A 14,596-nucleotide genomic window follows, 5' to 3' on the forward strand; every position below is an offset into this window, starting at 1 on the left:
AAACTATGAGTAGACAAAACATGGCAGAGAGATACAGAGGGAAGCAGATACAAAGGACATGCACACTATTGACAAGGCAAGATATTACATTACTCAGTTTTTATATGATTCAGGAACTTCTAAAAGAACTACAGATCTATTTTGTTGAAGCAAAATCTATTGTGAAGTAAATACATTAGTCTTTCAGATAATGATATATTTCAGATACACATTTGAGAAGTGAAAAAAGAATGACTATATAATACTTCAATAAAATGATCTTTTTTTTTTTTTAAAGATTTTATTTTATTTAATCATGAGAGATACAGAGCAGGAGAGAGAGAGGCAGAGACACAGGCAGAGGGAGAAGCAGGCTCCATGCAGGGAGCCCGATGTGGGACTAGATCCCGCATCTCCAGGATCACGCCCTGGGCTGCAGGCGGCGCTAAACCGCTGCACCACCAGGGCTGCCCTAAAATGATCTTTAAATAAGATTTACTTACAAGAAGGTAAACGTTCTGGTTCCATATTTTAACACTGAAAAAATACAATTCAAATTTTAGATTCCATTAATATGCAACTTAGAGACTATCTTAATTTTATAGTTTTCACACACACCAAAAATTTGCCTGGTGTTTAATATGTACTGTGTATGTGAAATTAAACACCCTACCAGAGCCAACAGAATGATCTCTCAAGTCATAAGGACTCTTTAGAGCCAACAGAATGATCTCTCAAGTCATAAGGACTCTTTATACTTCTTTTCCCCTTCTCTGAAAGAAAGTGAGTAGAAGTTTATTTGGGGCTGAAACTTCAATAGTTAAATTTTTTTTCAGTTTTGCTTCAAGGATTTTTGGACTAGGTACTCTTCGGACTGCCTGCCTAGTTAGTGAATGATCATTCTATTTACCTAAGAAAAGTCCCTTCCCCCTCCCATACATCTGAACAAGCTCCCTACTTGGTCAATTCACACAATACTCCTCTCACTGGTGAGTTGACTGATTCAGGAATGTGAAAAAGAGCTCAAGCAACTCTAGTCATTCTGATCTCTTACCCTAAACTGAAATAAATGAATGAGTTAGTTGAGACACCGAGATGGATACCTTTAATTCAGAATACCTTTATTCAGAACAGTGAAAGTCAAAATGCAGTGAGAGAAAAATAAAGCAGGTGCCAAGAAGCCAAGACAAGTATCCAAAAAGCCCTCTAGAAACAGAGAAACTGATAAATCATAGAAAGAAGGGCTGTGAAGAGAGAAGGTAAGGTTATGGACAGCTCTCCAATTCTTGGTTTCTGTTCTTCAAGTAGCTCAAGGGCAATATTCTATTGCAATTGATTTTTTTTTTCATTTAAGCTAGTTTGGAAGTAGGCCGCAAACAAAAACTATACCAACAAGGAATTTTTCTGTATTTCTCATGTTCTGCTTTTTTACTGTTTTCCCTAAATAGTGAGAATGCAATTGTTGGCCTAGGCAACATCATGTCATAGAAAAAGCATGTGCTTTTATAACTTGGGACAAACTCAGCTCTGCCAACCTCTAATTGTAAAACCTGCTACAAACTCCTTAATTTCTAAACAGTTTTAATGTTTCTTTTCCTATCAAAGGGTCTATAACTTATGAGTAAATCCATTGTACATAATGTGGGAAGAAGTTATCCAGAAAAGCTTTTCTCCACATTTTTGTACCATGGAATCTAGAACTCCCCTTCCTTTCTCACTTTGGTTCTGGTCCCAAATGTGTAGTCTCAAACACTCTTGAGTGATCTTATGCAAAACTCACATTTGCAGAGAAATTCAAACTAAGCAAGAGGTCTACCACTATAAATAGGTCTAGGTCCTAAAGATTTTTTTTAATGTAATTTTTTTACAGGCCACTTTTAACAGAAGCCAATGAAAAACTGATCTAACGATCTTAAGAACTATGTAAAGTACTATTTTATATACCTGGGATAAAGTAAAATTACCAGATTAAGAATACTGACCACATGGTTGGAACTCAGTTTTATTTTTATTTTTATTTTTATTTTTTGGAACTCAGTTTTAAAAAGCTCTTTCATACCAACCAAATTGTACACTGTAAGAATAAACAACTATGTCATAATAATGAGACATCAAAACACTCCTCACCAAAACATTAAAAAATGCAAAGGTCAACTTCATATTCATCTCCTACTCAACATTTAAGTTGTCTCCCTTTGGGAATTCCCTTCCATATTTCAGTATATAGGGTTTGTTTATTTTATATACTTTACCACTCTGTTCCTCTCATCTAAAAACCAAAACTCTTATCTCTATGTGTTTTTAAGTGCTGTTAGTTTTCTGTATCTGAAATGCCTTTATGCTAGTTCACCTGACAAACTCTTCCTGTAAGAAAGAGTCAGTTCAAATGAGCTCTCTTTGCCAAAACGGTGCATATCCTGCCTCTAAGGTTTAAATCTTGAATACATTTCCACTAGAATAATAAGACATCTTGAATTACTACTGAGTACCTTGTACAGATGATGTTACTAGCTTTACATACATACTATCTTGACCTTGGTCCATCTAGGTAGGTACTATATATCCACAATTTCCCGAGACAACCAGCTTAAAATCAAAGCATAGCCAGGATAAAAATTCCTGTGTAGCTCAAACCTTGTTATCTTTCTACTAATCTGGAAGTTCCAAAGGTTTTTGGAACCCAAGCCCCTTGAAAATCTAAGAGCTATGAACCTTCTCTATCCCACCTCCACCAAAATGGGCATATACAAAAAGTATTAAATATAATTTGAAAGGGTTCAGAGACCCCCTGAAGCTCACTCAATGGAAACTTCCTGCTGCTTCTCCTAAGTCTGTTCACAGTTGGTAAACTTCTTGAGGAAAATGACTTTCATATTTTCAACTGCCAATTCTAAACACAAGTGCCTAGGGCATAGTGGGAACTCCAGAAATCGCTTATTTATGAACCAGTGGATGGCAAGAATCATGGAAGGATGACAGGGATACATTTTTGCATTCCTTCAGAGCCTACTAGGATAGCTACTCCAATATTGTTAAATAGCTTTTCAAATGCAGATTACATCTAAGAATAGTTATTATAAGAATTGTAGACATTAGCATATATCCCAAAGCGTCTGAGATTAACATGATCCACATTCCGTATTTTCTAGGAAAAACTCTGAGGGACCAACAACTTTTATCTGCCATAAGGCAGCTCATAGACACTACAATATTATACAAATGGAAATAAGACTTTTGTGTGTTTCACAGAGAAGGAGATAATTGTTAGGGTTTGACTGCATGAATCTAAAAAATTTTTTAGAATCGAAAGAACCCAAGAATCTAAAAATACTACAGAAAATATGAAATGTTGAGAGAGAAGTTCAACTATCTGGAAGAAACTTAGGGTGTCGTGAGGTTTAGAATAACTGCGTATCACTGGACTTGCATTAGGCAAGTCTTGAACTCAAATCTAATGCAAAACTTTTTCCTGATATTAAAAATCAAATTTTACAATAGAGATAGTATTACAATACAGATAACATTACAATGAGATATTACAATGGAGAAATGCTTAAGATAAACTGGGCTAAAATATTTACCCCAGAGAATTAATTACATTTTTGCTTCTAAGTTTGAGGTCAGGGTCAGAATTTTCAGTATTCTGATCTTCAAGGTACTGGTTAAGAAGTTTTCTAAAAAATGGAAAAAGTATGTTTAATAGTACACCACAAATAAAATTTCATTCATCCAGTGGGAATGCTCAAGGACAAGATATAGATTATTCCAGAAGGAAGGGGATATATATACTGCAGAGTACAGGATTTTAACACTGCAAAGGTGACAAACTATGTTAAGGCTCTGGAATGCCAAGCTAAGAAGTACAGACTTTATCCTATTGGCCTGTGATTCTAAACTAGGGCAAAAGTTATAAAATTGGGAGGACAGGAGAGAGGGAAATTGGGAAGACAGCATATAATTACAGTATGAAAATAATCAGAGCAAAAAAAAAAAAAAAAGAAAAGAAAAGAATCAGAGCTTGGATCTGATGCTTTGATTTGGCCTGGGCATTTAAGATTCTAATAATTTTAATGGTCATCAAAGGGAGCCTTGAATTGTTTTTGAAATTACATTTTTGATAATAAAAATAAAACCATTTTTCTTTCTTTCTTTTTTTGTAGGCTCCATACCCAGCATGCAGCCCGATGCGGGGCTTGAACTCGTAACCCTGAGATGGGGGGAGACCTGAACAAGATCAAGAGTTCTGATGCTTAATCAACTGAGTAACTCAGGCATCCCAAAGATAAAACCATGTTTCCAGTACCATCCTAAATAAACTTATTGATGAAAACAGAACTAAGGAGCAACACAGGGACTAAAATAGACATATCCTGATTTTTACAACCAGTGTTTTCTATTATCCCACAGATGCCAACACTTGAAAATGGTATTTTAGGAAAGTGAGTATGATATGCGGAATGGATTGGATGAGGCAAGAAACCAGAAGCAAGAAGAGAACAACAGCTATTGCTGTAATCACTCCAAAACACCCACAAGTTACAAGATACCACTATTTTTTGAAGAAATGCTAATAACATGGTATCTGGATTTTATCAATGGAACCTAAAATCAAAAGTTAAAAGTAGATATTTTATTAAAGTTAATATTCTAAGATAATGGTCCCCAAGTAGGAGTCACGGGGTGGGGGATACATAAGCAGTTACTTCAAGTGGTTCCCTGAATCCTTACACATATCAACCAGCATCCAGAGAAAAATACGTACTATCTTTCATATTTATGCAGCAGATATTACAATTAATAAAACCCTGTTTATCTAAAAGTTTTCCTGAATGCAGCCTGATACTTTATCTCAAATTTTTTCAGTGGGTACTAAAAACACAAACACATTGTGTAAGCATACACAGAAGTGTGTACGCAATGAAAGGGGAAAAGCAGTTCTGCTCCTCTAAGAGACAAATCCCTTGGACCATTTGAAGAATCCACCTGGGGATCCCTGGGTTGCTCAGCATTTTGGCGCCTGCCTTCGGCCCGGGGCGTGATCCTCGAGTCCCGGGGTCGAGTCCCGTGTTGGGCTCCTTGCATGGAGCCTGCTTCTCCCTCTGCCTGTGTCTCTGCGTCTCTCACACGCTCTCTCTCACGAATAAATAAAAACATAAAAAAAATAAAAAAAAAAAGAATCCACCTGAAGAATAAATCTCTGTCTTACAGTTTCAAGCTCACCACAATTTCTGCTCATGCAAGGGCCATTAATGCCTGTTAAGTGCCAGGCACTATATTAAGCAATGAGGATACAGAGATAATTAAGTCCCAATTGCTAGCCCTGGAGGCTTTCAGTCCAGGGAAGTCAGAAATGTAAATGTTTATGAATCTAATGAACTGAATGTTATAGAAACACAGAAGCATTTAACATATGAAGAAAAAAGTTTTAATCTGAATGTTAATGTCTTACTTTCAAACTGTCAAAAACCTTTTCCAAACTAAATGTCAACTATTGAATGAAAAAAAAGCTAGCACTATTCTGAAAGTAAATACATACAATAAAATTTTTTGAGAATTAACTATTAAATTTGTAGTATGCTGTCTCTGGTAAGCCATAGGGAAAGAGTTACTTAAAAGTTTACTTCCACTTATTAAGTTACTTAGAAATATGTTTGGCTGGATACTCATCAAAGGATGGCTTAGAAACTAAACCAGTAGCAAATGCAAAAAGAAAATACTTCCTATCACTCTAGGTTTGAAAGACACATTAAACATACAGAACCATTTATATAAACTCACTAGGATATTTTAAAAACCTACAAGTCAACCACAAGATACACTCCACCCCACTAGGATGGCTATAATCAAAAAGACGGACAAGTGTTAGTGAGAATGTAGAGAAATTGGTGGGAATGTAAAATGTGCAGCAGCTTTAACAGTCTAGCAGTTCCTCAAAATGTCCAACCATATCACCCATTAATTCTACTCTTAGATATATACCCAAGATAAAGGAAAACATATATCCTAACAAAAATGTGTACATAAATATTCATAGTAGCATTATTCATAAAATACAAAGTATTCTATTTTATGTATTATTATATAAAGAAAATATTCCAAAAAGTGGAAACAATTCAAATGTCCATCAGTGGATGAATGGATGAACAAAATGTGGTATATCCATACAATGGGATATTATTTAGTCATAATAAGAAGTCAAATAGTTTCAATTCCTGCAACACATGAACGAACCTTGAAAACATTATATTAAGTCAAAGAACTCAGTCACAAAACAGCACATATTGTATGATTCCATTTGTATGAAGCAAATCTATGGAGACAGAAGGTAGATTAGTGGTTGCCTCGAGGTCAGGGATAGGAAAGGGAGGAAGAATGACTGCTAATGGGTATGGGGTATCTTTTTGGGGTGATAAAATTGATAATGATGACTGCATCATTTTGTGAATATACTAAAAACTATTAAATTATACAGCTTAAATCAAGGAGTTTTATTAAGTGAATTATCTCTCAATAAAGCTGTTACTGATTTTTAAAACACCTCAATCCACAGCATTTAACACTTTAACAATGAAAATTTTTATACTTATTTCGGCTGTGCAGCATAAAATCTTCCAGGCTTTCCATCTTTCTTCACTTCATGTTTTCTAACATTTCAAACCCAAACTTTAAAAAGCTTTAGAGGCCTCATTTAACCAAAAGACAAGTTCTTATCTGTCTTTTAAAATTATATTTAAAAAAAAATAAAATTATATTTAAACAGCAATCATTTCACAAACGAGGACACACATATAGTTAAGAAACATATAAAATACTGCACCTATCTTACCTTTAACACACACACACAAAAAAGCAAAGTTTATGAGGGGAGCTCTCCTTCAATCTGTCTTCCTCCAGTTTCTACCATCTACTTTCAAAATGTTAAATGTAAATGTTAAGAATTTATACTCATTTGACCTATTTTCTCCTCAATCAACTACAATCTAGACTCTTCCATATCCTACCCAAACCACTTTTTGTGGTCACCAAATCACTCCTACTTGGCAAACAGAATGGGTACTTTCTCAATCTCACCTTACCAGTCCTTCTAGAAGTATTTGTTTTTGCTAACTACTCCTTTCCCGAAACCCTCCCAGGCTTTTCTGACATCCTCTGGGTTCCCTTCCCTCCTCTCTGAGCATACGGGCTGCTCTTTAAATGCTGCTGCTCTCCAACCTAAAGCTGGTCACTTTATACGCTCATCTGAATAAATTCATTCCCTCTCATGCTTTCAAATACCTTTTATATGCTCATATGGCAACTTCCAAATTTTTAACTACATCCTGTCAGCTTTCTTGAGCTCTACATTTCTGCCTGATGTCTCAGGCACCTCAGTTTACCACATTTAAACTAAACTAATTCTCTTCTACCTTGAAATTTCCTCCAACCACCTTCTGCTTGGTCTCTTCTACTTCTTTCTCTTCCCGTACTCCTAACCATACCAAATGGTATCTTCTAACTTGGGTGATAGTATACCAAACCAGGAAACTTGGAGTCATACTGTAAATATTCCTTTCTCCTGGACTACCCACATCTAGTGAATCGAGACTTCTTTCTTAATCCTTATCAGATCCTATATATACTCTCTATTCCACTATCTTAGTTTAGTTCAGACCCTTATCTCACTTCCTATATTTCAACAGCTTCCAAAATGCTCTCCTTCATCACTAATTCCATCCTTAATACTGCCACCAGAATCAACCCCTACAAACACAAATCTGCCAAATGACTGCTTACCCTTCTTAAAACATATAGTGGCTATCCAGAATCTATCTGTATCAAAGAAGTGAAGGCTCATACTAAAGCAGTCTGTGGCAGAGGGTGGGGGTAAGTAGTTAGTAGTTCTAACATTGCTAGAATGTTCAGTTACTATGTTTATTTTCTTAACACCTGCCCACTTTCCAAGTGACCCTAAGAGTTGTAGTATAGAACTATTCAAAATCACTAATACTGATCTATTGAGTAAATTATAGCATAGATGCAAGAATCTTCACAATCTAACCCCTACCTAATTTTCTCAGCATCACCATTAGCCCTTACCATGCATTACTTCACTGGTTCTCAAAGTATGGTTCAGGGACAGCCTAGCCCCTGGCCATTTCAGAGAGTCCATGAAGTTAAAATTCTTTTCCTAATAATATTAATTTATGTTTCCTCACCTGTAAATATAGGAATGCACAGACCTAAGGCACGGTAATTTTTAAAAATCATTTTCATTCTCCTTTTTAGAGTGTACAGTGGCGTTTTCTAGAGTACAAACACTGCAACCATATGAACGAATCAGATACGAAAACCCAAATCCAGTTTCCTATTAAGCCAGACATTAAAGAAATTTGCAAAAATATAAAAATAATGCTTCTTCTCACTAATTACTTTCTGTTTTGAATAATAATTATCTATAGTTAATATGAAGTGGGTTTATTATTTTTTTAAGCAGATTTTTTTTATATATCTATTTTAGTTTGTAGTACAGTAAATAAAAGCTTTTTGGAGCCCTCAATAATTTTTAAGGCTATAAAGGATTCTAGAGACCAAAAGGTGTGAACTACTGTTTTTAGGTGATTATCTACCACTCCCCTAAACATGTTCAACTTTAATTTTTTTTTAAGAATTATTCATTTATTTCAGAGACAGAGTGTGCACGCACGAGTGAGTATGCAAGCTTGCACGTGGGGGGAGGGGTAAAGGGAAAGAATCTCCAGTGGAATCCTCCACGCTGAGACTCAGCTCAATCCATGGACCCATGAGATCATGACTTGCACCAAAACCAGGAGTCCCAAGCTCAACAGACTGAGCCACCCAGGCGCCCCAAACATCTTCAACTTTAAAACTTCCATCCCTTTGCATGGTGATATACCCTCCCCACCACTAGCCTAGTCCCAGCCAGGTCCCAAAGGACCTCAGCTGCATCCTGGAGAAACAGAACAAAAAGAACAGAGGTTTTGGGGTGCCTGGCTGGCTCAGTTGAAGGAGCTTGTGAGACTCAATCTCGGGGTGATGAGCTGGAGCCCCAGCTTGATATAGAGATTACTGAAATCAATAAATTTTAAATGCTATATGTTGGCAAACAACTTCAATAAAAAAAAATATATATATATATATATAAATTTTAAAAATGCTATATGTTGGCAAATTTAACTCCAATAAAAAAATAAAATAAATAAAAATAATAAATAAATAAATGAATTTTTAAAAAGAACAGAGGTTCTGAAGTCAAGCAAAATACTTAATTTCTCAGAGTGTGCTTCCTCATGTGTAAGATTCAATTTACATCTATCTCATAAATTGTTGACATGTGAAGTAAGATAGGGTGTAAAGTATCTGGCACAGTGTTTAGAATATAAAAGGGACAGAAATGTTAATTTCTTTTTTACTTAAAATAACTTATAAAGACTAACATTACTGTAGTAAAATAAAAATGGTCTAACAATTATTTAATCATAACAAAGCAAGCAGACAGGTTGCTTTGAGCAGTTATGTCAGGATTACTGTTTGTAGAACAGATGGTTTTATATAATAAATCCCTTGAAATGGATAATTTCTACAGTAGTTCTGAGTACTTTTGGTTGATAAATTAAGTTCAAATTAGTTTAAAACACCAGAATTGGGACCCCTGGGTAGCTCCGCGGTTTAGCGCCTGCCCTCGGCTCAGGGTGTGATCCTGGAGACCCGGGATCGAGTCCCACAACAGGCTCCCTGCATGGAGCCTTCTTCTTCTCCCTCTGCCTGTGTCTCTGCCTCTCTCATGAATAAATCAATAAAATCTTAAAAAAAAAAAACAACACATCAGAGTTATTTTAAATAGCATTTTAACGTAGAATAGCTTGCTATTATACCTCAGTTTGGCTTTAGAAAAATGTCTGTAAATACTCTTCACAACAAAGTCCTGAAATTCACACCTCTACTGCATCCTGTTTTTTAAATACTCAACTGAATTCACTCATTATATTTTTGTTTTCACCTTCATGAATGGAGAGAGAACTGGTTTTTAAGCCGAAACTGCCATATTTACTTGTAGCTTACGTGTCATCTGTAATTATTTTTTACATACAAGTGTCTAATATAAATTAGATAAACTTTAGTCTGATCAAGAGAAATCTACTGCTTGTTTCAATGTTTCAGACATTGTAAAGATTTATTCATTTATTACTTATTTTTAAGTAGGCTCCCAGCATGGAGCCCAGTGCTGAGCTTGTAATCATGACCCTGACAAAAGATTGGAGCTGAGATCAGGAGTTGGATACCTAACTGGCTGAGCCAGGCAGGCACCCCTAGACGTTATAAAGCTTTAAAAAGCACAAGAAAATGATTGAAAACAAAAGCCCAGATACCTTTTTCTTTTTATGTCTAGTTATCTGTAACTGACTACATAAATTAGCTATATGAGACCACAGACTTTAGCACCAGGATTTGTTAAATGATGACTCTAAATAATCACTCCCATACCTCAGCCCTATGAACTAGGTAGCATTTTTCTTCTTTAAAAGATGACAGAAATCAGTCATCCTATTTTCTTCAAAGTGGCCAGCCCAAGGTCCAACAGCTATACAATGAAAGAGATGAGCATAAAACCAGGTCTATCAAACACGATTACACATCACTCTATCCTATACATTTACTTGTCATGATCACTGTCTGCCATCTTGTAAGAAGACTTAAAGTCAAGATGCTCAAATCGAGTCCTGCATCTGCCACAAATCAGATGTTGAATAAGTAATCATCTTGGTGCTGTAGTTTACACCACCTCAATATCTTAGTTTTCTCCTCTTTAATGGTGGGCTGGAGAGGACACAACACACCAAGACAGGAATAGACAACTCAAAATAGTTAATGACAGGTGGAAAATTCCCTAACCTTACTAGTCAACACAAAATTCAAATTAAAACAAGAAACCATTTTCCAACCATCAAATGAATTAAATGAACGCTCATGTACTACTGGCAGTCGTATAAACTGATACAACTTCTTCAAAAGGTTATTTATAAACATGCATTAAATGTTTATATCTGGGGCACCTGGGTGGCTCAGCAGTAGAGCATTTTGCCTTCGGCTCAGGGCATGATCCCAGACTCCTGGGATGGAATCCCTATCAGGCTCCCTGCAGGGAGCCTGCTTCTCCCTCTGCCTCTGTCTCTGTATCTCCCATGAATAAATTAATAAACTCGTAAACTCATAAATAAATAAATATCCTTTTACCTAGTACTTCCACTACTGGAAGATATCTTATGCAACAATCCAAAATAAGGAAGTTTTACCCATAAATGTTCATAATAGAAAATAAATGGCCAAATATTCAATCACAAGGAAATGGTTAAGCTATAAAATAGTTGCCAAGTAAAATATCATATAGCCACTGAAATATTAAATAGCTACTGGATTTTTACAAATGAAAAGTACTTATCAAAATGATAAGTTGGGAAAAAAACCCAACAATATAAAATGAAATAAACAGCACCGTCAAACAGATGCATTAAGAACATTAACAGAGACGGCCTTTGGGTGACAGGACTAGGAAGGCTGGATACAACAAAGGGAAGAACATAATCCACCCCACATTCCTAAGAGTAAGGCATTATTAATTATTATTCTATAATCTCCAAATTTGAAATCAAAAAAACTAGTACTTTATAACTGAATAGTATTATAATAGATTATTTCTAAGGCTCAGTTCTAAAATGCTACAATTTAATAATGCATTTTTGATCCACATAAGAATTTAAGAGTAACAGAACACTTGAAATTATTAGCTTATCTTCTATTCTCTCTCCACAGCACAGGGGACATGGTCTCCCTCTAGCCTTCCAGTCAAGGGAAAAAGCAGCACCATCTATCTAGCAGGCTTAATTATAGCTATTGCTTATCAAGTCATGGAATAAAAAAAGCAAGCCCTATAAAAGAATAGCCTTAGTCATCAAATCTCCAGCGTAGAATCACCTATCTATCCCTAGGTATTATGGAAGATAAAAGAAACTCAGTCCTTCAGAAATGAAATCTCCAATAGGATCCCTGACTCATCCGCAAAGCACGAACCCCAAGGCTACTTCCCCTGCACATAAGTTCAGAGACTGGGCACCTGTCCTGACGGCCTTCATCACCAAACAATGCTCTTTCCTGACAGGATATGCCCAGGGATAACAAGATGACTAGCATGCAAACTCACAGTGACCAAGGACCACACCACCTCTTCTTCCATAACGAAAATAAGACTGCAAAAGCCTGGTTTTAAACTTCTAAAATGCCCTAAAAGTAAATATTTTCTATTGGCCAAAAAAAAAAAAAAAAAAAGGAAAAAGGGGACTCCCTCCAATTACTTCTGAGTGGCACGACCCAATTCTCACTAGTAAGAAGAGAAAATACCCTCTTTATTTTCCTCGGATCAAAAACACATAGGCTAAATATCCACAGAAAATGTCCAAAACAGGACACAGATTATTTTACCTACATTTTTCCATCTTCGAAAGATACTAACAAAATCTCACTCCCATCCTCTTTCACCGGTCTAGGAAGGCGGGAATCACGAAGCTCAACAATACTATTACACTGCTGTATAAGGTCAACGATCTATTGTACAAGCTGTTAGCAATTTTAATGCCTAAAACTGTAGATAACCGAGTCTCTTTAAAATGTGAAAAAGCATTTTCAGGGCTAAAAGTCATTTCAGCGGCACCTTGTAAACAATCAAACTGCACTTTGAAACAAACAAACAAACAAAAACCCTAGACAATGTGTGCTGCCCATTCATTTTTATGGACTTAGCCGTGTGTCCTTTTCACAATGGAGAATTCCGGGGTTAAGGGATCATTCTGCGGGGGGTACCTTGCCCGGGACCAACCTCTCCCGAGCCTATTTCCCATTCCCGAACCCCGCCGCGGCCAAGGAGCAGCCACTTCCCCAAGTCCCACTTCCTTTTCCATTCCCCAGACCTCCAGAGTTTCCAACGCCCCGGTCTTGCGCAACATCCGTAGGAGCAGCCGCCGCAACCACCGCCTCCTGAGCCGAGAAACAACCCTAAAGGGAACATTGTCCAGCAGAAAAATAAAAGGTGGAGGGGAGGGGGGGCGACGTAGGAAGCGGACTTCTGGTCCCACGCCTCTGGCCCTGACCCCCTCCTAGGGGCTGTGCCTCGGGCGACTTCGGGAGCAGGACCTCGCACCTCCCGCAGCCCGTGCGCCGAGCCGAGGGCGGAAGGGGGGGCAGGGAAGGTTATCTCCCGGTGCAGCGCTCCGGCCGCTTCGGAGCCTCCGCCCCACCAGGACTATTGTTCCCGAGTTCCCCGCCCCCACCCCGGATAGGAAGTGATGGTCACATCCCCTCCGCCTCCGACGACACCCCCAGGGGTCGGCGGGGGCTTCCTGCGGGAGCGGGAGCGGGAGCCGCAGCGCCGCGCACACCCGGGCCCTCCGACCTAACGTCGCGGGGACCCCGGCGCCACCGCAAACCTGGGTGTCGGGGCCCGCGGCCGACCCCGGCCCAGCCTCGGGGGTCCTCGGGGGTCCTCGGGGGTCGCGGCGGCCAAGCGCCCCGTGCCCACCTCCGCGGCCGGCGGGGCAGGGCGGCCCCGGGCCGGGGCTGACCTGGCGCCCCCGTCCCTCCGCCCCGCCGCGCTCCCCGGGTCACCTCGCCCCGACCCCGCGCGCAGACCCCGCGGGGAGACCCCCCGGGAGACCCCGCCGGGCGGGGCAGGCTGCACGCTCCCGGCCCGCAGACAATAGGTGGTCGCGGGCGGCGGCGCGCGGGGCGGGCTCGGCCGGGCGGCGGCGGAGGGAGGCCGAGGGCGGCGGCGGCGGCGGCGGCGGCGGAGGAGGAGGCGGCCCGGGCCGTCCGCCCCGCTGCTCAGCTCACGGCCGCGCACAAAGCGCCGGCGGGAACGGGCGGCGCGGGGCGCGACTCACCATGAAGTCCCGGGCGAAGTTGTCCTCCCCGTTGTGGTCCGGGCTCTTCATGGCCTGGACCCTCTGGATGAACCGCCTCAGGATCTCCACTTGCTCCATCCTCCCGCGCGCCCGCCGCCGCCGCCCGCCCGCCCGGCGCAGCGCCCGCTCAGCCTTCCCCAGCGCGCCGCCCGGCCTCCCGCGCCCCGCTCCCCCCACCGCCCGGGGCGGCGGCAGCGGCGGCACCGGCCCGGCGCCCGACGCCGCAACTCGAGGAGCAGCCGCCGCGCTCCCCCGGTCCGAGGCGAGCCGCTGCGGCTAGCGCCAGCCCCAACCCCCCGCCCGCTCCATCCTCGTCCCCGCCCTCCTCCTCCCCCGTTGGAGACGCCGCCGCCGCCTCAGGAGCTCGGCTCTCCCTGGCCCTGCCCCCCGGCCCGGTCCCTCCTCCCCACCCCCGCCCCACTGCCCTCCGCCGCCGCCGCCGCCGCCGCCTCTCCCCACGGGCGCGGCCCCGCCGCCACCCAGACGCGCGCCCCCGAGCCGTGGCCCCGCCCCAGGCGCCGAGACGCCCGGCCAGGCCCCGCCCCCGCCCGCGGGCCCCGCCCCCGGGCCCGCCCCGCCGCGCCCAGACCCTCTCGCAGTGGCTGCGAGGCCCGCGGCGGCCTGCGGGGCCGCGGGAGCCACTTCCGGGGCGTGGTCCGGCCGGGGCC

The 14,596-nt window shown here is 41.1% G+C and overlaps 1 protein-coding gene across 5 annotated transcripts in view; it reads right to left on the reverse strand.

Moving 5' to 3' along the window:
* Positions 1 to 14,074, reverse strand: part of PTPN12 (protein tyrosine phosphatase non-receptor type 12) — an 85,068-nt gene extending 70,994 nt beyond the window's left edge. For 2 of the 5 annotated variants that reach the window (XM_072791414.1, XM_072791411.1), the window contains exon 1: positions 13,908 to 14,074. In XM_072791414.1, the coding sequence (XP_072647515.1) occupies positions 13,908 to 14,006 (99 nt within the window). In that variant the 5' untranslated portion in view covers positions 14,007 to 14,074. Of the gene's footprint in view, positions 1 to 12,938; positions 13,024 to 13,907 lie in introns of all 5 variants that reach the window. The other 3 variants (XM_072791413.1, XM_072791412.1, XM_072791416.1) reach the window with 3 other exon arrangements.
* Between the last annotated feature and the right edge of the window lie 522 nt (positions 14,075 to 14,596).

The sequence above is a fragment of the Canis lupus genome, chromosome 21, assembly GCF_048164855.1.
Source record: "Canis lupus baileyi chromosome 21, mCanLup2.hap1, whole genome shotgun sequence".
NCBI lineage: Eukaryota > Metazoa > Chordata > Mammalia > Carnivora > Canidae > Canis > Canis lupus.